Source organism: Vulpes vulpes, chromosome 16 (genome assembly GCF_048418805.1).
Source record: "Vulpes vulpes isolate BD-2025 chromosome 16, VulVul3, whole genome shotgun sequence".
Lineage (NCBI taxonomy): Eukaryota > Metazoa > Chordata > Mammalia > Carnivora > Canidae > Vulpes > Vulpes vulpes.
The window spans coordinates 57504369-57524687 of NC_132795.1; the positions used below are offsets into that span (position 1 = coordinate 57504369).

Consider the following 20319-nt stretch of genomic DNA (forward strand, 5'->3'; position numbering starts at 1 on the left):
AGGCCAAAGGGAAGCTTGGAGGTGGCCTCCCTGGAGGTAGGAGTGGCATATTCCAGACCTGGGACCCAAAGCAGCCCTGTCCTAGTGGGATCTGGAGACACCACCATCCCCAATGGGCTTGGACCTCACACTTGGGGCAGCACTTCCACTCCCTTTTAGAGCCTCCCCATTGCTCTCGAGGCAGGCAGGATGGGGCTTACTACCATAGTTTTACAGAAGTGGAAACTGAGGCTCACACTGGGCAAGTGATTTGTCCAAGGTCTCACTACAAGGAAACAGCAGAGTCCTCAGGCTCCCCAGGGCCAATCCCAAGGGAGGGAGTCTGGCCTTCCAGCTGGCTCCTTGCACTAGTCCTGGAAAATAAACTCTGAAAAGAGCTTACTCTCATAGTCTTTATTCAGACTGGAAATACAACATCCCTCCCCAGTCCAGCAGGATAACCAAAGATACAATGTTCTGTCTTAAATTAAAAAACAAACAAACAAAAAACCAACTTTCCCTATATTTATCTTCCACTTTGCACATTCACGTCAAAGCCATACAGAATTTGTTAGGCATGGGCCAACTGCAAGGTCACTGAGCGCGTGTTCTGCTTGTAAGGGAAGCTCAGCGTGACCCCTTGGGCCAACCTGGACTGAGCTCCTGGGGGCGAGACTCGATTATTCGTGTCTAGATCCAGTTCCGTTTATAGATTATTCAGTAGGTGCTCAATAAATGTATCAGGAATGACCAGACAACCCCTCCTGGGCCTCCTCTAATCCCCTGTTCTCACCACAGTTCACCTCACTGAAGAAGAGCCAGAAGGGTCCTCAGAAGTCTCCTTGTCCAACTGCCTGTGTTGTAGATGAGGTCCAGAGATGATGAGTAACGAGCTGGAGGTCACACAGCGAGTTAGAGGAATCATGAGTGAAGATGATGCCCTCCTTGTTCCAGAGCTCATCTCGGGATCTCATGCAGCCTCTGTCTTCTGAGACCGGAGGACCACTTGGGAAGAGCGATGAGAGCTCCCGTATTGCTCACTTTGCTCTGAGTGCAATGCAACCTTCCCCCCGGGGTGTGCTCAGGGAGCTTCCCAGGCTGTGGGCCATCTTTGGGTGCTGAGATTGATTCCCCTAGAGTCCCGGGCACCCTCCTGCCCTCCTTTTCACCTGGAGAGGGGAGCGGCTCCATTGGCGAGAGGTTGTTCCATCCCTATGTGGAGGTGGCACAGGGGCTGCCCCATTTGGGGTTCGCAGGTGGAAGGCAGCACAGTGCAGGGATGCAGGTCTGTTGAATGAGAGAGCCTAGGAGAGGCTGTGTCTCCCACAGGTGGCCTGGCAGGAGGGTGATCTGGCCGGGGAACCAGGCAGAAGCGGGCTGGCCTGGAGCTGATGGGTAACACCCCGTGGGAAGGGCCAGCAGGGGTGGAGCGGAGGGCGGCAGCATGGGGCCCTGTCACAAGAGGAAAGTTAGAAGAGACAAGTGAGTCCTAAGCTTCACCTGGGGCTGTCCTGAGGCTTCCCAACCTTTCCCCCCAGGATTTGGGCATGGACCATATTGGGGGAGAGATGTGTGCCCTGGGGTCTGGGAAACCTGTTCTGAAACCTGGCATTTACAGGACTTGCTTGATGTGAAACAGTCACTTTGCTTCTTGGTGCCCAGTTTCTGCATTAGCAAAAAATGAATAAAGAAAGAAATCCTCCCTGATAGTGTCACTGCGGGCACGCACACACCTCTAAGCATGGGCCTGCCCATGTTGCATGCTGCTGTGCCCCTGCTGGTTTGCGTCTGGCACGCCCTCCCATAAGTGTGGACCCCACAGACAGCTCATGCTCGGGGTGCACTTCCTAGGTGCCAAGCTTTTTCATGTCTCAGCAATTTCACCCTCATTGAACTACTACTGTCCTCTGAGGGGTGACGTGACTCTGACAGGCCACACTGCTGCTAAGTGTGCAGGTGGGCTTCGAATCCGGGCAGTCTGACTCCGAGCCTATCTGCCCAAACTCTGTGCGCTGCCCCTTACTCCCTGCCTGCCTGTTCCTCAGACTGTGAAGTCCTGCACAATAATACAAGCCAGTCCCCGGAGGAAGGAGAGGCACTGGGATTGTCCCTCAGTGGATGAGGACATGGGGATGGAGTGGGACAACGACTTGTGGCGGGTCCCACTGACATCCAGAGCGCCCTCGGCCATGCTCTTTCTGGAAGAGTTTCCCTTGTACTCTTTACTGCACACAGAGCCCCTGGGGTTCCTCACTTCTGGGTCTGGGTGGGATGTTTGCAGACATTGCCCCCCAGCCCCACTTAGAGCCTCAGCTACTCACGGCCATGTCCAGGTTTGTTGCCAGGGCCAAGCCGGCCTCACTCAGCAGCTGTGAAGCTCCAAGGCTGCCAGTCTTCTGCTTCCGCCACTTGGCACGCTGGTTCTGGAACCAGATCTGGGATGGGCGAGAGAGAGGATGTAGATCTGTAGCAAGGCCTTTCTCCATCCATTACCTTCCCCCTAAGCTTAATACCGCTGCTTCCCCCAGGGACTGGCACTTTACAGTTGAGAAAGCTCCATGGCATCAGGATTTTCCTTGGAGGTCTGCCCTCTGAGAGGGCACCAGGCATCAGGACCTTCAGTGCCTGTGGGGCTGGGGGCTCACGCACGAGCTGAGCAGCTGGATGCCCTATAAGCAGGAACGGCGGGGTCTGTGGTGAACAGAGCCCGAAGGGCACAGCTTCTTGGCTTCAGCTAGCAGTCATTATGCAGAAATGTGAGCCTGGCATTACAGGCCCATCCAATATCTAAGGCGGAAATCTCGATTTTTATGTGAACTCTTTGAGGCTTAAAACACTGCAGATGAAATAAAACTCATCGTGGGCTGTTTCCTGCTGGCAGTTCCACCAGCTTGCAGCCCCTGTGGGCCCCTTGGCATCTATAGGTTGAATATTGGCAGCTCTCTGTATTCACGGGTGCCCTGGCTGTCCCTGACATGTGGGCATTTGTATTTGGCCTTTCTGCCGAGGCAGCTTTACAGCAGATGCAGGTGCTATTCACTTAGCTCCTGACTGATTCTAAATGGGAGGAGAAAGGGGGATGTCTACAACATGGGTGGTCCTTCGCCGGAAGAAAAGTAGGTTGGGATAAAATCAAGTGTAAAATGTTGACATGGGCCCTGGCTCAGCTTTTGAATTTGGAATGAGTCCATCATATTTCCATATATTTGATTGAAAAAAAATAGTGATGTAGAGAAGTGTTCTAGAGCCAGCCAACAGTGCAACCATTGGATTTGGATTTGCTAGAATGATACTTGCAAAATTAGGGGTGTGCAGAGAGGTGGGACATACATACCCTTGGTGACTGACAAGGGGCTACTGTATCTCTAACCACAGAAGAAGCCACAGACACTCCAAGGTGAAGAAATGACAGCCTCTAGATGAGGCAGCTGGTACTTAAATCAGGTGTCTGACCATGGATGGTCCTTTCCCTCTCTATACTGTTTTCAAAGTGATGCCCATGAGATCTGGATTAGGGGTTGGCAAACTGAAGACTGCAGGACAAATCTGGCCTTCCTACCTGTTTTTGGATGGCTCATGAGCTAAGAATGGCTTTCACATTTTTAAAAGGTTGGGGAAAAGTTAAAAAGAAGAAGAATATTTGTGACACATGCAAATTATACAAAATTCAAATCGTAGAGTTCCTCGATAAAGTTTTAGACAGTGACTGTATGGCCTCACAAAGCCCAACATAATTACCATCTGGCCTTTTACAGGAAAAGACCACTGGTCTTTGATGATCACTGGTGTAGATTGTCAACACTTATTTTGTGAATGAGGCTGCAGGGTGAGCTATAGCCAGGTGGGGAGGGAAGGCAGGAAGCCGATACCAACGGCCATCACTGATGCCCCCTTGCTTCATTTCCACCTCCCAGAGAGAGAAACCATCTTGTAACTATGGTGACCTCATTTTCTGGAAATAATCTTTGGCAAATATGACTGTATTCAAGGGATAAAGGCAATGGGAAATTCCAGTTGGGGCAGCCCTAGAGGGTCCATGATATGTGGGGTCTCACCCATGGCCCCCAAGCCTTGAGGTTGGGGGCTGAGGGTGGGGACTGCTGTACCTGCACCCGAGCTTCTGGGAGGTTGATCCTGGCTGCCAGCTGGTTGCGGATGTGGACATCTGGGTAGTGGGTGAAGTGGAAGATCTTCTCCAGCTCATGCAGCTGCTCGGTGGTGAAGGTGGTTCGGACCCTCCTCTTGCTCTTTCTTTCCTCTGGATGGCAGAAGGTTCAAGGTGGGTTACTGATCTGTGGTTTGGCACCCTGATGACGCTTTTGTGTTACCTGGTTTAACTGCCCACTACAGAATCTTGGCCACTGGCTCCTTTGTTGAGAGTCTTGCAACATATTGCAAAACCAGGTCACCCTAGGTTGACTCCTCCAATCCATCCTGAACAGTGAGGTCAAGATAACTTTCTAGAAACTCCTGTGCCTGTCCTTTTTGCAGCTCAGATGCCTTCAATGACTCTCCTTTGTCTACAACAGGACATGGCAAACTATAGTCAGAGGGTCAAATCTGGCCTACTGTTTGTTTTTATAAATAAAGTTTTATTGGAACGCAGCCCTCCTGTTGGTTTATATATTGTCTATGGCTGCTTTTGCAAGCAGCTTTGAGTAGTTGCAACAGAGACCATATGGCCTGCAAAGCCTAAAATAATTACCATCTGGCCCTTTACAGGAAAATCTTGCCAGTCTTGGTCTACAAAGTAAAGACTGAATTTCCCAGCAGTCAGTCCCTTACAACCTGTTTCCAGTCCAATTGTCCAGACTTGAGTCCACTCAGGGCTGGCTACATCATCTCTGGGGCCTAATGCAAAATGAAAATGTGGGTTCTCTTGTTCAAAAAAGTAGGAAAAAAAATCTATTTCTGTTCTTCTGCAGTCTCTCAACCTGGCAGTGTGTTTTTGTGTTGTCGTTGTTTGCTTAGTTTTTAAAATTTACTGTGTAAGGTCATGCTCCCTTGGGCACAGGGATACTAACAGGGTGACTGTGGACTCTCACAGGGATCCAGGGCCCATACTTTGTCTTGGTACGAGGATGCATGTACCTGACCACGACCCTCCTCCCATACATACCCTGACACCTATCCCATCCCCAGAGTCACACAGGATGGAGGAGGCAGTGTTCACTGGGTAGGGATGGAGAAACAAGTGGCCTCAAGCCCATCCCAGAGAAGCAGAGAGATGGTAAGAGGGGCACTGAGCATTGAGTCAAGGCTCCAGGGTCCTGGTGCTTGCTTCCTAGGCCCACTGAACCTCACTTAAAAAACACAGATCTAAAAAACAACAACAACAACAACAACAACAACAAAAAACCCCACAGATCCAGGGCACCTGGATGGCTTAGTGGTTGAGTATCTATCTTCAGCTCAGGGGGTGATCCTGGGATTGAGTCTCGCATTGGGCTCCCTGCAGGGAGCCTGCTTCTCCCTCTGCCTATGTTTCTGCTTCTGTCATTGTCTCTGATGAATAAATAAATAAAATCTTTAAAAAAAACCCACAGATTTACATGTTAAATTATTAAGAACTTTGAGATGACCATAAACATTAAACCCCAAGTGCCAGGTCTCCATCTGTGTGCAGTACTGTGGGCAACTACACTGGTCACACCTGTGCCCATGAAGCCAGGTCTGCGCATTGTGTGTGTATGAAGGGGAATCAGCTATTTTACTAGGACACATTAACTTTGAGACGCCTATTGGGTATTCAAAAAAAAAGTTCTTTAATAGGCAGATAAATATATGTTTGAGCTCAAAGTGGGTATTGGGACTGTGGCTCAAATTTGAAGAGGGTCATTATATATTTGGCTTTGGGAGTCTGGGAATGGCTGGGATCATTCAGGCAGGAAGTGCATGTGGAGAAGAGTGAGGGGCCCCTCCACTGAGTAGAGGCTCAGCAGCCCATAAGGGAGCCAAGATAAATCAGCAAAAGAGGCCATGACAGGCAGGTCCTTGAGGTAGGAGGAAAAGGAGGACACCTGATGAAGAAACTATCTCGAGAAAGAGGCTCAGCTGTGTCCATGTTAGGGATAGATTCGTTATAACAGGGACAGAGGATGGTCATAGTGGTCCCACGGAATAGGCAGTGAGGGCACTGAGTGAGGGCTCAGTGGACAGTGGTGGGAGGAGGGATGTGGCAAAGCAGAGGCAGCAACTGCAGACAAGTCTGTAAAGGTATGCTGGGCACGTGGAGGAAGAATGGGAGTTGCAAGCTGGAGAGGGAGTGTATGGTTCTGGGACTAAAACAGAAAAGACATAATAACATCATGAAAAACCCCCAGTAAATGTTCTCCAGCAAATCTCTATCAGTCTGTTTTCTGGAAAACCTGACCTGAGCCAGAGGAAGCTCAGACACAAGCAGTACCCAAGTAAACACAGGGGAAGGGAGATTTGGAAAGGAAAGAGTGCACATAGAATTAAAAACAAGAGAGGGTGAAGAGAAAGAAAAGTCAGAAAATATTAGTGTGTTTATCAAATACCTATTACGTTCCAGGTGTGGTGCTGGACCCTGGCCTTGGCCTGCACACATGCACACATGCACATGTGTATATTTAGCTTTGCCTTGTTCCAAGATGGATTTGAGGCATGTGGTCAGGAATTTGGTATTTAGGTGGACACTAAGGACCACAGGAAGACTCCTTGGGCAGAATTATGATGGCAGAAGCCAAGGAATGAGGACTTGTGTTTGCATTACCCAAAATACACCCAATGTGGCATCTGATACCTTGTAGAGACTCTGACAAATATACATTGAATTAATATGGATTGAGGTGTGAGTGGTTGGGGAGAAGTGGAGGCAGTAGGAGAAGGACTCATATCTTGAGAAGGTGCTAGAAGGGAAGGAGAAGGCTGGGAAAGTTTCAGAGAGTTGCCTGGAACATGTCTGAAGACCAAGGAGAGAGGGCTCTGGAAGGGCACCAGATGGGGTGACTGCAGTGATGCTCCCTACACAGGTGAGGATATCATGTGAGTCTTGGGGCAGGTTAGCCGGACCAGGTCTCCAGTAGAGAGTGAGGGAGCTGGAGGGGTTAGGGCAGGAGGGATGAAGAAGGGCTTTGAGACAGCTGTTCTGGAGAAGGGCCAGGGAAGTCAGAAGAGTAAGTCTACCTGATGTAATTTTAGAAATTGTAGGAGAAATACAAACCCTCTCCCCAAATCCCCTTCACTTTGGGGGACTGATGTCAGATGTCATAGGTTAGATGGGATGACTAGGAAAGAGGATGTGGATCTGAGATCCTGCTAAGATGTCCTTTCTCCCACCCAGCTTACTTTCTCCTCTCCCCCCAAATAAGAGTTAAAACTACTACAAGCGTACAATTGGAGTAGACACTGGGTGAAGAATGGATTTCACTTTTGATGGTTTAACAACTGAAGAGCATGTGTATGTGCATGCATGTGTGGTGTGTGTGGTGTATGTGCATGTGTGTGATGTGTGTGCACACATGTGTGTGTTGTGTGCACATGTGTGTGCGTGTATGCACTTGCTTTCCATTCGGCTATCATTTGCTAGAAGGAACCCGCTAGAAGTGGACGTTGAGAGACCTGAGCTCTGTTCCTGAATTCTACAACGTGGGTCACATTTCATTTATGTTCTGGGCCTCAGTCTCCCCACCCGTGGAATAGGGGAGAACAGACCAAATATACCCTGATATACTGAAATTCTCTTTTCAGGTGGAGCTGAATGGCTTAAAACACCTTGCCCCGGGCCTGCCTGGGGATCCAGTTTGCTTGGTGAATGCCAGGGAGGGGAGGTTTCTGCTGAAACTGCTCCTGCATCTCTGGGATTAATCAAGCCCAGTGGCCTCTGTGTTAGAAATGGCATCTCAGAGTCTGCCTTTAGCCTCACCCCTCCCTGTGACCCCTCAAGCTTGTTGTTAATAATTTTTGATTCCCTCAAATTACATGGACTCATTTCACTGACTCTTGGGAGCTTCATTGGAGTCACAGACAGTGAGGGCTCAAACATTATCACCCACCAGAGCAAGCTCCTGGACTGTGAACCACCGGATCGGAACTGATCTCTCTCCTTCCCTACCCCCTTTCCCTCCTCAAGTTTACTTTCTTTTTAAAATTTTTGAGAAAACATATTTATTCTATTTTAGAACTAGTGGTGTGTTTAGGGGTAGAACTGAAGCCAATCAGAATTGATGCAGAAACAGATGGCAATGCCAATCCGTCACTGAGTCTTATGGAATATGTCCTCTGTGCCCAGCATTGGGTAGGCACTGAGGGCCTGTCTGCAGGAGTACAAAAACGGAAAAGCCATGCTGACAATATCGCAGTCATTCATTCATTCACAAAGTCAGCATTTTAGGTGATAGTAGTACTGCATAGCTTTATAAGACATTGCAAACAGAAATTCACAGGATGGAAGATTCCAGGTTGGCTGGGCAAACTGTGGTGCCCAGGAGTGTATGGAGTTAAGATTCTTCTGGGAGTACAGAGCTATGTACAAAGAACACAGAACCAGAACCAGAACACGGGAATGCAAGCAGCATGGAGAACAGAGGATTAGAAACAGACTGTAGAGGATGACTAAAAGAGGGTGCTTCCTCCATTCTCTAGAAGGAAACTTGGGAAAACAAGGGTTCATGGCTAAGAATAGAGTCCTTAATAGAATAATTTTTTCCATGTTCCCATTTGTATAACTAAGCAAGCAACTGTTAAAATGTATATGGCCTTTCTGTATTTCTGGCAGGACCGGAGGTTGTGATTTGGAGGTGGGCTGAAGAAGGAAAGGATCTACGTCTTCTCTACATAATAAATGACCTCTGACTTCCTGGATAGTGGGCTGCCTGGCAAATTACAGGCCAGCTAGAAAAATATGTTTTCATACCAGTTCTGAACTACATCTTCTCAGGATAGATGTTTGTCTTTGGGAGATGAGATAATCATGATGATGATGATGATGATGATGATGATGGTGGTGGTGGTGGTAATGAGGATGGTATGATGGTCATGCTGATGTGATGATAATGGTGGTGGTGGTGATGATGACAATAATGGCGATGAATGTGTATGTGTGTGTGTGCAAGTGTGTATCCAGTGGCTATAGTGACTTCTCCAGGGAATAAACAGACATGCCCCAAATCTGTAGTGGTAGAAAGATAGAGGCTGAGCCTCAAGTCCACCAGCCTGTAGGACTCAGAATGCCAAAGCTTCTCCCTCAAGACTGACTATGGGTTCTTGGGGTGTAGATAGTCAACACTATCCCCTAGTCCTTTTTGGGATGTTATTCTAGACTGAATAGCCTCAAATTGGAGGACTGTAAAAAGGAGTGGTAAGGATAGAGGGGTCCTGGAGCTGAGATCACTCCCAGTGAGTGGGACTTCCTGAAATTTGATTTATGAGACCTAACCAGAGGAGCAGTTTCGGGGGAGACGGATAGACTTGGATCTGGCTTCAGGGAAACAAGGTTTGGATCAGAGGTAGGACTTGTTAAAAATTTAGCTCCTTAGATTTGCAGTATCCATATCCATGTAGCTATTTAAATAACATAAAATAAGAATTCAGTTCCTCAGTCATACTAGCCATAGTGCAATGACCCACATGTGGCTAGTGGCCACCATATTGGCCAGCATAGGTACAGAACATTTCCATCCCTGGAGAAAGTTCTAGTGGATAGTGCTACTTTAGAGGTTTTCTGCACTGGATTCATGGAAAAGTCATACTCTGGGTCTAACTTTAAGTTTCTCCCAGTGTTGCAATTTCCTGTAATTCCCACATATCTCTGGGAAAGAGAGGATCCATCAGCTATAGAGTCAACTCTGATGGCGTTGGGGAAATGGGAAGTTTAGGGCAAATAAGAAGGATGGTGGATTGGCCCACGTTCACCTCTCTGTTGGTGGCTGGGGACAGGCCCAGGAGCTCTGGGTGGTGACTAGGAGCAGAGTGGACCTGCCCAAGGTATACAGGGCAGGGTGGGATGGGAAGAGAAGTTTCTGAGAGGTTGGCTAAGGAAAGATGAAGGCCTGCTCTTCAGTTTTCTCACCACCTGCAGGAGGGGGTTGCTCCAGGAAAGGAGCGGGAGGGACCAGCATGGCAGACACAGGTTACAGACCACAGTGGATGAAGGAGGTGAGAGAGAACAGCATGGATGGATATGGAGCAGAGAAGAAGATAGAAGATGGCACTTGGCCAGTGGAATTTTGGAACTAGAAGGAAACTCATTCAATAAGAAGCTGGAAATAGGAGCTCAATGTGGGAGTGCGCCATGCACTGGATAAAGTTCTTGATCATCAGGAAGGACTGGGATATCCTGGGTGACCCTGAGGAGAGGATGATGGGGGTGCTGGATCCCCTTTTTCCAGCCCAGGACAGGGAGTGAGAAAGTCCTTGAGCTCTGTCCAGGCCCAGCATCTGGTGACCAGGTTCTTGGCAGAGAAGCCAAGGAGCCGGTGGCCACAGTGCAGCCCACCCACTGCAGTGGGCCTAGGGCACCAGGGCAGGGCAGAGGGTGGGTGGGGAGAGGGTGCAGGTAGGTGGCAGGGACTGCCACCCCTTTCAAGTTGCTCCTCTCCCTGTTATTAATTGCGTGAGCTGTGAATCACACTTCAGTGGGTCTTCAAAGAGAACGAGTCAGCAGAACTTAATTAAACCTGAGCCATTTAGCACATCGATCATAAGAAATACACAATTTACACAGGTGATTAGGCCACCTAATTATAAACCGATGTTTCTCTGCGCTCGGCTCCCTCCCCTGATTGCTCCTTCTCCGCGGTCTGCTAATTGGCCCTGGCTGCTCAGCTAAAGGCCCCAGGGAGCTTTGCCACTGGATGAAGTCTCTGGAAATGGGCCTTGTTCTTGCCTTTCGAAGGCAGTGGGTTCAGCCTGGAGGGGATCCGGGGCACCCTGTGGAGCCCTCCTGCAGGCTGGGGACACGGCCTGGACATGCGGGCAGGGCGCAGGGTAGGGCAGACCTGGGCTGGGCTCTTCTCCCTAGTCTGGTCATGGACTTCCTACAGTTCTCTTGAGTCCACAGCATACAAGGCAAACTCCTTGGCATGGCATTCAAGGCTCTTCAAGTCCTCCCCTTCCAGAATCCTCTGCTTTCTTCCCAACCGCTTTTTCCATTGTTTCAGTCCCACCCAAAGACTTCTAGATTCGATTCCACAAATTGGGCATGCCCTTTGATTCTCTAGGTGCTTGGACTCACTGCTCCCTCTGCCTAGAATGCCTGTCTTCTTTCTTTGTCTAGTGAACTCCTACTCATCTGTCAAAACTCAAACCAATCAAATGTTTCCTTTTCTCCAAGGGCTGTTGTGAATCTCTGGAAAAGCACAACCATTTTTTTTTAAGTAATAAATTTAAATAATGAGCACTTTTGGCTTGAACTATCAGCCTCCGTATTGGTAAAAATAAAAATTTCCCTTAGTTTTTCTTTTTGTGTTTATGTATCTTTCTTGCAAAGTGTTAATGGTGGTTAATTCTAGATGATGAGACGGTAGAGTTACAGCTACACTTCTTTTTACCTTCTTTTTGTGCATCTGTGTTTTCTATTTTTCTATAATATACATGGATTATTTGTGTGAGTAAACAACAGTGAAGAGACTACAGCCAGGGTGGGAAGAGATGAAAATAAAGAAATCCCTCAGGGAAACAGTTGCGGGAAGACCACGGAGAAGCCCATTGGCAGAGGATTCGCCAACCTGCCACCAGGTAAGTGCTCTCTCAGCAGAGCGAGGATTGTTATCTTCTCCTTGCATAGCCTCACTTTCGTGCTTTTTATCTATGGAGCTCAGCCGATGTGCACACACACACACACACACACACTCACTTCCCTGCACTTTTCATTTGTATATCTTTTTCCTTTTTTTAATAGCAGGTGTGTCCTTTGTTTAAAGGGAATTGTGTGGGGAGCCCCACAATACAGATAGTGGTGGAGCTCCTTTGTTGACGCTTGTGGGGGGGCCCCCCACCCGGAGTGCTACTTGCTCAGCTCCCCTTCGTCCATGGAGCTCTGGCCATGCATCCCTGGGGAAGCTCACCAATCCCCTAAACATAGGTTTTTAAAGATGCCAATGTGTGTAAATAAAGGCCAAAGTTCTTGGCTTGGCTCACTTGACCTTCTGTCTCCTTATTTCCCTCCTCCCCTCTACCATGGCTCTGGGATTTTTAGACTCTAGCCATGCTGGATTTCTTTGTGTCTCAAAAGGCATACTCTTTTTTTTTTTTTTTAAATCCCTCAGGCCTCCTGCCCATGTTTTCTCCAGCCTGGCATGTCCTCTCCTTTTCTCTGCGTGACTCCATCTCAGAGGTCACCGCCTTTCTGAAGCCTTCCTGGAAGACCTCAAACACAGTTCACTATTCCCTCCCCTGTGTCCTGGGAGCACGTGGTCAGGTTTGTATGTACTATCTGTGTCGTGACAATGTGACTCTTGTGACAACATGCATAGGTCTGGTGAGACTCCTACTGAAGGGGGGCGGCACAGAGAACTGGCACAGGGCAGCAAGGGGCTGATTTCACGGGCTTTTCCGTCCTGTCCCCATTCCTCTCCAGTCTGTACTTGTGGCAATGCAGGGGCACAGTCAGACATCACGGCGGTGGAGCTGGTACATGTTTTGTGCTGTCCCTAGGCAATGGGGTGGGGGTGTCTGTATTTAGTTGCCCTGCACTGAGAGGGACTTAACTGTTCTCTTCGTGTCCAGCCCAAGTGCAGGGATGCAGAATGCTCAGATGAGAGGTATGCAAAGCTACAGGGTCCTGTAAACAGTGGAGGGGCTGCTTTTGGCCCCAAATGGGTTAACAACTGCCACCTTCCCAGAAGCAGACCTCTTTGGGAACACACCATTGATTAAACAACATCAACAGACAAAACAAAAACAGAGAGTTCCACATCTGGAGGCTGAAGGTGACCTATGAAGAGTTATAAGGGCCCTGAAATGAGAAACCATCATCCCAGCATGGAATAGTGTGACAGAAGAAGAGGAACAGCAAGAAGTAGACTCCAGACAGGGCCCAAACATACCTCATTCTCTCAGCCATCTTCTCTGAGAAACTACTTCTCAGCTCTGTCTGAGAAACTACTTCTTAATGTTCCCCAAGGCAACACATTTCCTTCTCTATTTCAGCTAACCCAAGATGGTTTTCATCAGTTGGAGCCCAGGGGTTCTCATTAATACGGGTCATTGCGCCATTTCCTGCTTAAAACCCTGCAATGGCTCTTCATTCCTTTTGGGATATAAAGCAAAAATAGGAAACCCCACCATGCCCTCGATGGCCCGGCATGGCTGGGCTCCTTTCTAGCTCTCAGACCTCATCTTGCTCCCTTGAACATCTCATCTCCTGCTAAGTCCTTGCCCTTGGGGCTCCCTCTGCATGGAAGAGTGGGGGAGAATCCACATTTCCCCCCACTCAACCATCAGATTGCAGCTCAACCATGACCTTCTCTGGAAGCCTTCACTGGTAGACCAGACGTCCCTCAGCATAGGCCCTTGGTACCATGTCACTTTCTTCCTGACACCACAGCTGTCTCTGCTTTCGCTTGTGATTATCAGATGGCTATTTGTCACCCTTCCTGGACTAGAAGCTACGTGAGGGCAGAGGCTGAGCTTGTGTTTTGTTCCCTACATCATCCCACTCCCAACTGAGCTCCTGTGGTGGCTTTGAGATAGGTTTGCAAATTCTTGGACACTTCCTCCCTAGGGATTCTTTTCTCCTTTAATGGGACCCAACTCAGTTGATGTGCAGAGCAAATGGAATGCAATGGGACTGCTGCTATCAAGTTTCTCAGGCTGGGTCGTAAAAGGATGCAGCTCCTACTTTGCTCTCTCTCTCTCTCTCTCTCTCTCTCTCTCTCTCTCGGATTGCTCGCCCTGAGAAGAGCCACTGTCACTTTGCGAGGACACTCTAGTAGCACATGCAGAGGCCCTGCATGGGGAGAAACTGAGGTCTCCTCCTCAGCCAACTGAGCTGCCACCAACTCAACAGCCATAGAGTGACCACCTTAGAAGGCAGTCCTTTACTGTGGCTCAGCCTTCAGGTGGCTGCAGCCCCAGATGGCATCTTTCCTGCAATCCCATGAGGGACCCTGCGCCAGAGCTCCTCAGTGAAATCACTCCCAAATTCCCGATCCACAGACTCTGAGTGAGACAATTATTGTTTATGGTTATTTTAAGCTACCGAGTCTGGGGATAGTTCGTTGTGCAGCAGTAGATATGCCTGCCACTCAGTAGACTTTAGTCATTCTTTGTCGCATGCCTGGATGAGGAATACAATGGATAGATCAAATTTAAATGACAGCCAATGTTTTGTGTGTCTACTCTGATCTCCCCTGGCTCTGATATTCCGGGGCCCTATCATTAGAGTAAAGCTGTCCATGCCCTGCTTGCGTCCCTCAGACCTTTCCATGCTTCAGATCAACTTCTTACTGCCACGATGTGTATTTCTGAGCTCAAAAGTCCAGATAATTCTGGGGAGTATAGTTGCTCCATTTCTCAGAGGATTTAAGCTTAATTTCCCACCATGGTCACTGGCTTCATCACGTGTCCCTTCTTTGTATGCTTTCGCTACCTCCGTGCTGGTGTCCTTGCACGTCCACATAAACCCCTGGTGCTCCAATCCTTTCCTTCTGGTCTGCTTTTTGCAGGGAAACCCCAGGAAGACAATGCTTTTTGCAAGCTGGGACCAAGCCTTGTTCTGTTTTATACTCCCACAGGGCTTAAGATTCAGCCAGGTTCTCAATTCTAGAATGAGCCTGCAGGTGCCCCGTAGGAGCGTCTCCATGGTCTCTTAAGGTTGTGGCTCTGGCGGCAGGGACTGAGAGAGGGGCCCAGGCAGAGAGAGACCAAAGCCATACTAATCCTAAGGGACTCCAGGCTTTCAGCTCTCCTCCTTCCACCCCACTCCTGTCTGCTCTGGTGGGAGCCCCTGGGACAGAGCTGCTCACACAAGGCAACGAGACACCCTTGGGTTTGGCTGCAGCCTCAGCCAGGAATCCCAATTCCCAGGGCCAGTAGCTGGGCAGTGCTACTGCCTTGGGTTCCAGATGGGGTGGTTGGGTAGGGAGGACGGGGAAGAGAGAGGAGAAGGAGGAACACCAGGGGCTCCTTCAGACTTCTGCCCTCCAGAACTGTAAGGATCAACTTCTGTTGTTTTAAGCCACTCAGTGTACCGTGATTTGCTACAACAGGACCAGGAGAAGAAGAGGTGTGTGAAGGGAGCAGAAAGAAGAGGAAAAGGAGTTAGAAGCAGGAGGGGGAGGAGCAGTGGCTTTGGAAGGGCAAAGGTTTGGAGGCGTTTAAAGAGAGAGAAAGATCAGAAGCCATTGGGGTGGGCTCTTCCTCACCTTGCCCTCCCTTTTGCCCCAGGCATCACGATTTCCCTGCATAGGGCCATGGGTGGCACAAATGACCTCTCTCTTCCCCGGGTCTGGCTTCCTTGTGATTGGACCTCCTGTGACTTCAGAGGGTCCTGAGCCTCAGGGGGCTGCCTCTCTCAGGAGTGAGTGGACAGCTGGGCTTAGCATCATTTCAAGCAGGTAGACCACTTGGATTTTTCCATTGACTGGAGATGTGGGAGGATCCAAGCCTGAGATGATGAGGCTCACTGCCATGAGAAGCCAGGGAGGAAGAGCACTGGCCCTGGCCCAGGTGAGCGAGCTGGCCCCACGCTCACATGTATTGGCCCTGTAGCTCAGAACAAGCCATTTTGCCTCCCTGGGCCTCAGCCTCCTCAAAGCGTGGTCCTTGGACCACTGACATCAGAGTCATTTGGGAGAGCTTGCTAGAATGCTGATTCCTGGGCCCCTTGGGTGCTGAACCTGAAGAGCTCTCTGTGTTTACCAGCTGTCCAGGTGATGGGGACAGAGAGAGGTCATGCTTGCCAGTCACCTTCTGTGAGTCACTCTGCGAAGCCCTTCAAGTGTTAACTTTATTTCTCTGTTTTTATTTCTGGGGTTGGGGGTCCTGGACACACCATTTCTGGTCCTGTTGCCTTCCATCCTCTGAGGGAAGAAAGCAGGACAGAGACGTGGAGGGGGCATTAGCAGGGGCAGCAAGCACTGGGTGGGGATGGGGGGCCCCAGGAAGGCGGGGAGAGGCGGACACTGCTGAGGCCAGTAGCCCTCTTGCTCACCGCTCCCGGCTACCCTGCTCCTGCCTGGCTCGGACAGCCTCCATTCCCCTCTGCAGGGAGGAAGCCTCTGCCAGAAAATGGCCATGACTGATACCACTGAGGCTTTCCAGCCACCGATTTGTTGTGGAATTGGTCACGGCACCCCTGAGCTGGGAGGGACCTTAGGAACATTCTAGTCCTGCTCTTTCATGTTCCAGATGGGGAAACGGAGGCCCAGGGAGGGGAGCAGCTTGCCCGAGGTCCTCCAGTGAATTAGTGGTACCAGATGGGGGCTCAGAGACCGGATTTCTGGAATCCAGCTCCCCATCCTCCTTGCCCAGAGTCTCACAGACTCCAGCTCGTGGGCCATGTCTGCACGTTAGGCTTGTAGTTCCTGACATGTTGGCGTCCCATCCGTATTATTATTTGCTTAGCATTTTCACAAATAGGCTTTTTGTTTTACCCAGATAAATAAATCCATCTTAAAAGAAAGCCTCACATCGTGACCGTAAATGGATAACTGTTTGCGTGTCAGAAATAGCAAGTTAGTGTAGGAATAACTACAGAACTCTTGACACGAATAAGCTCTGTCTGCGTAGTCCTCAAACTCATCTAGAAAACCACCAGTGGGATCTTCACTAGCCTTTTGGAAATGCTCGAATGCAGCGTGACGGGAGATGTATAGATTTAAGCCGCATCCAGGAATAACCTCGAGTGGACAGTTGCAGGCCACCGGGGTGCAATGCTAGTGCTAACTATTCACGTGGTGTGTGCAGGTGATGCTCTTCTTGGGGGCATCATCCATAAGGTGGGCTCACGACTGTGGTAGTTCCATGAGAAACAGCCAGGGATGTGCCACAAGAGCCACCGGGCACCACCCACCCTGACTGGTGCTATTTCTGCAAACCTGCTCTGGGTTCAGCGGGACTTCTGATGTGAGCCTGCCAGCATCTTTGGGGGCAGGTTCCAAACGAGTGCCTCCCTTTTTGCCATCAGCCTTGTCAGGCTAGGGGAAGGGAAGCTGCTCTGGTAGGGGGGTTGGGCTTCTCCCTCTCTCCCTCCTTCTTTCTCCCTCTCCCTGCTCCCCACCCCTCTTTCTCTCTCATTAGGACGGGGAAGACAGTCATGGATTTTGTGTAGCTGCAGCAGGAGAGACTCGGGTTAGACGCTCAGAACTGTTTCTAATGCTCATTCAATTCACTGTAAGGTGTTAGTGAGCTTCTAGATGCGAAGCTGGGGACCCTCTCCTATGAGAGACTCAGCAGCAGGGGAAACCTGCCAGCTACCCAGGGACAGGGAGTCCTCCAGGATTTTCCCCTTGCCTGGAGCTGAGTGCAAGCCTGTCTTGGGAGACTGAACTTGGGGGAGGTAGTGGGGCTCAGTAATGGTAGGAGAAGACATCCTGAGCACCCTGGAGCTGCCTTTCCAGCCTTTCCTTGGATTAAAGGGGGTGAAAGGGGAGAGACTGAGAAACCCCCACAATTCTCCAGTTTCCCTAACAACCAGGCACCAGCAGACCCTCCTGACCTCCCTGACTGCTTCCTCTTCCTTCACTCAACCCATTCCCTGAGGCGACACTGAGGCCGGAGAGAAAGAGACCTTTCAGAGGTCACGCGGCAGCCCAGGGGAGGCCGGGGAGGGCCACCCAGGACTCCTGCCTCCCCGCAGGTGCACATGTCCACCTTGGTGCCCTTCCTCAAACTGCTTCTCAAGAGAGCTCTGAGATCTGTCTTGTCATTGGTGTTTGGGGATATGCCTCGGGGTGGGCCGTTGGCCTGGGAAGGTGATCAGGGTGGGCAGATCCCAGGCGAAGCTTCAGCTGCCAGGAGACGTGCAGGCTGAACCCTGCTCCTGAAGAAGACCTTGTCGGGCTGAGCAGGGGTTTGGGGGGCAGCCAGAGCCAGGTCCTGCTCTCAGGTCTTCCCATCACGGGCTGTGTATCTTGGGCACATAATCTACCTCTTCTCTTTCACAGGTGAGTTTCCTCATCTGTCAGGTTATGATAATCATGCCTTTCCACTGAAATGAAAGAGGAGGCTCTAGGCTAGCACCCACCCAGCGGGAATGCTGTGTAAATAAATGGGACCCGGCGTCTGAGTTGTGGCCTGCTTACAGGAACCCGCTTCCCTGCATCTGCGCCGACAGAAACTTGGGGTCTGGAATCTGAAAAAGCCCAGTCCTGGCTAGACAGAAAAGTACTTCAGGCTATTGGCCCAGCACCTGACCTCTCTTTGAATTTTGGGGTCCTCCCTTCTATTGATAGGGAGCGGCTTTTTATCTGCCTGAGCCCAGCTGGCTCTTGGGGATCTAGGAGTGGGAGAGAAATGACCAGAAGACACTTACCCTGGGGCTGGGCCTGTGGGGGCCTCTCCAGTCCGGAGCTTACACCTGCTGCTGGCCGGGTGTCCTGTCCACCTGCCCCTTCTGTCTTGACCACGCGGCTGCTCTCAGTGGGCCTCTTTAAGATCTCCTCGATGGAGAAGGACAACTCCAGCTTCTTGGGGGCCCCACAGTGCCCCGGGCATTTCCTCTCCATATCTTGCAGAGGGCAGGGTTTGCCGTGATGCCCTCCGTGGGTGGCTGTGAGGAGGGGCAGAGGGGGACCTTGTGTGCGCCCAGGGCGATGCTGGTGGAGGGTGGCGAACTTCCTCCCCTGAAAATCCTGGAATCAAAAGGGCAAGCAGAGGTGGAGCATGGAGAGCCTCATGTCCAATTATCCAAGCACAGCTCTGTCTCCACGGGGATACTCCTGGGATGGAGGAGGCAGGTCACATTGGGAGAGCTGGAATATGCTGTCTCCCATGCCCATGGGCTCAGAGCTCTTGCAGGAAGGGAGCCACCATGGCCACCGCTGGTTTCAGTTGTGCTGCAAAGGGTCCTCTCCGGCGTGGTCGCTTTCAAAATCCCCAGGCTATGCTGGGGCCCCTGAGGTCGCTGTCAGTGGGGAACAAGGCAAAGAGCTGGAAGGAAGAGGAGACGTCCACTTTTGCCTTTTCTCCACTTGTGGCCCCTTCCTGCTGGCTCTGGACAGTCTCTGGAAGGCTCGAGTGCCACCCTTGGGCCCCCGGGGCCAGCTGAGATCCGGGCCACCCTGCAGCTTGAAAGGTGTTCAACCCTTTGAACACCCAAGAGGTGTTCAAACCCTCTTGGACTTCTAGGTCTGGTGCTTCCAGACTCCAGAGTAGGCTTTCTGGAGCTCTTGGGCCTCTGTGGTCTGGCAGGTGTGGGCTTAGATTGGGGGTCTCCGGACCCCCACAGGCTGGCTGTCTGGGACGGGGCTGGGCGAGTGCCGGCGTCTCTGGCCTGCCTTCCAGTCTCCCTGGCCTCACCTCACAAGCCTCTCAGAGGCTCCTGACCCAGGGTGACTCTCCCTTCCTTTTGGTTTCCTTTCTGCTTCTTCCAGGCTTGTATGCCCCTGATCTGTCTCCCGAGACAGCACCAAGGAGACCTTCTCGGTCTGCCCTGTAAACTGTTGGCTGGGAGCTGACAAGGCATCCACCTGTCCTTACGGGGAATTCTGTTCCCAATTACTGTGTAATCAGGGAGGAGGGGGCAGTAAAAGAGTTGATAAGAAAAGGAACTCTCCACCCTCCTTAAGGCCAGGGATCCAGGTGTTGGGAACAGGGGGCAGGGGGCAGAGTGGATCTGAAGGGTGGGCAAGGGGGCCTCAGGGAGGTGCCATGATAGGGAACTGGCTCGGTGGGAGCAGGAAGAGGGAGGATGGGAACAGGTTGGCCAGGAAGTGTCCCCCGGCCCAATAAAACGTGTTTGCTCAGTGAGGGGAGTTCATGGGTTGCGTGGTGGCTGGGCCAGGGTGCAATCTGCTGGGTGTCACCGTCTGACACACTTCCCTGGGCTTGTAGATGTCAGAGCAGGGGCGCCTTCTGAGTTCTTAGGGCGTATGTGAGGAAACTGTGGCCCAGATCGAGGAGGCATAGTGGATGTTCCAGTGGGGGCTCCAGGATGCCATGCTGCGGACAAGTTGCCAGTTGGCACAAGAGCACTAGATGCCCCTGAAGAGATTGGGAACATGCACTGGGACACTAGAAGCTGGATCTTCTTGCAGAGGGTGGGGGGCGGGGAAGGCTGACTCCCACTCCTTATGGAAGGTGAGTCCAGAGAGTGAGGGACTTGCCCTGAGATGGGGAGAGGGTAAAGATCACGCGTCCTGCTTTACACATGGTGCCCCCGGGAGCATCAGGCTATCCAGTGCTGCTAGGGGCGCTTGGGCTCCCTGGCAGTAA

The 20319-nt window shown here is 50.9% G+C and overlaps 1 protein-coding gene across 1 annotated transcript; it reads right to left on the reverse strand.

The window, feature by feature from the left end:
• Positions 1-1191: 1191 nt before the first annotated feature.
• ISX (intestine specific homeobox) lies at positions 1192-18611 on the reverse strand. The gene is made up of 4 exons (XM_026011028.2): positions 18419-18611; positions 4086-4237; positions 2301-2414; positions 1192-1431 (listed from the first exon to the last, which is right to left on the reverse strand). Exons 1-4 carry the CDS (start codon positions 18609-18611, stop codon positions 1192-1194), a joined length of 699 nt encoding a protein of 232 aa, XP_025866813.1.
• Positions 18612-20319: the final 1708 nt, after the last annotated feature.

Coding starts and splice junctions, on each gene's coding strand:
- ISX (XM_026011028.2), bottom strand. CDS start 18,611: ATGGAGAGGAAATGCCCGGGGCACTGTGGGGCCCCCAAGAAGCTGGAG. Junction 2,415..4,085: donor TCCCAGAAGCTCGGGTGCAG/GTACAGCAGTCC, acceptor CGCCCATCCCAG/ATCTGGTTCCAGAACCAGCG. Junction 1,432..2,300: donor CAACAAACCTGGACATGGCC/GTGAGTAGCTGA, acceptor CTCTTGTGACAG/GGCCCCATGCTGCCGCCCTC.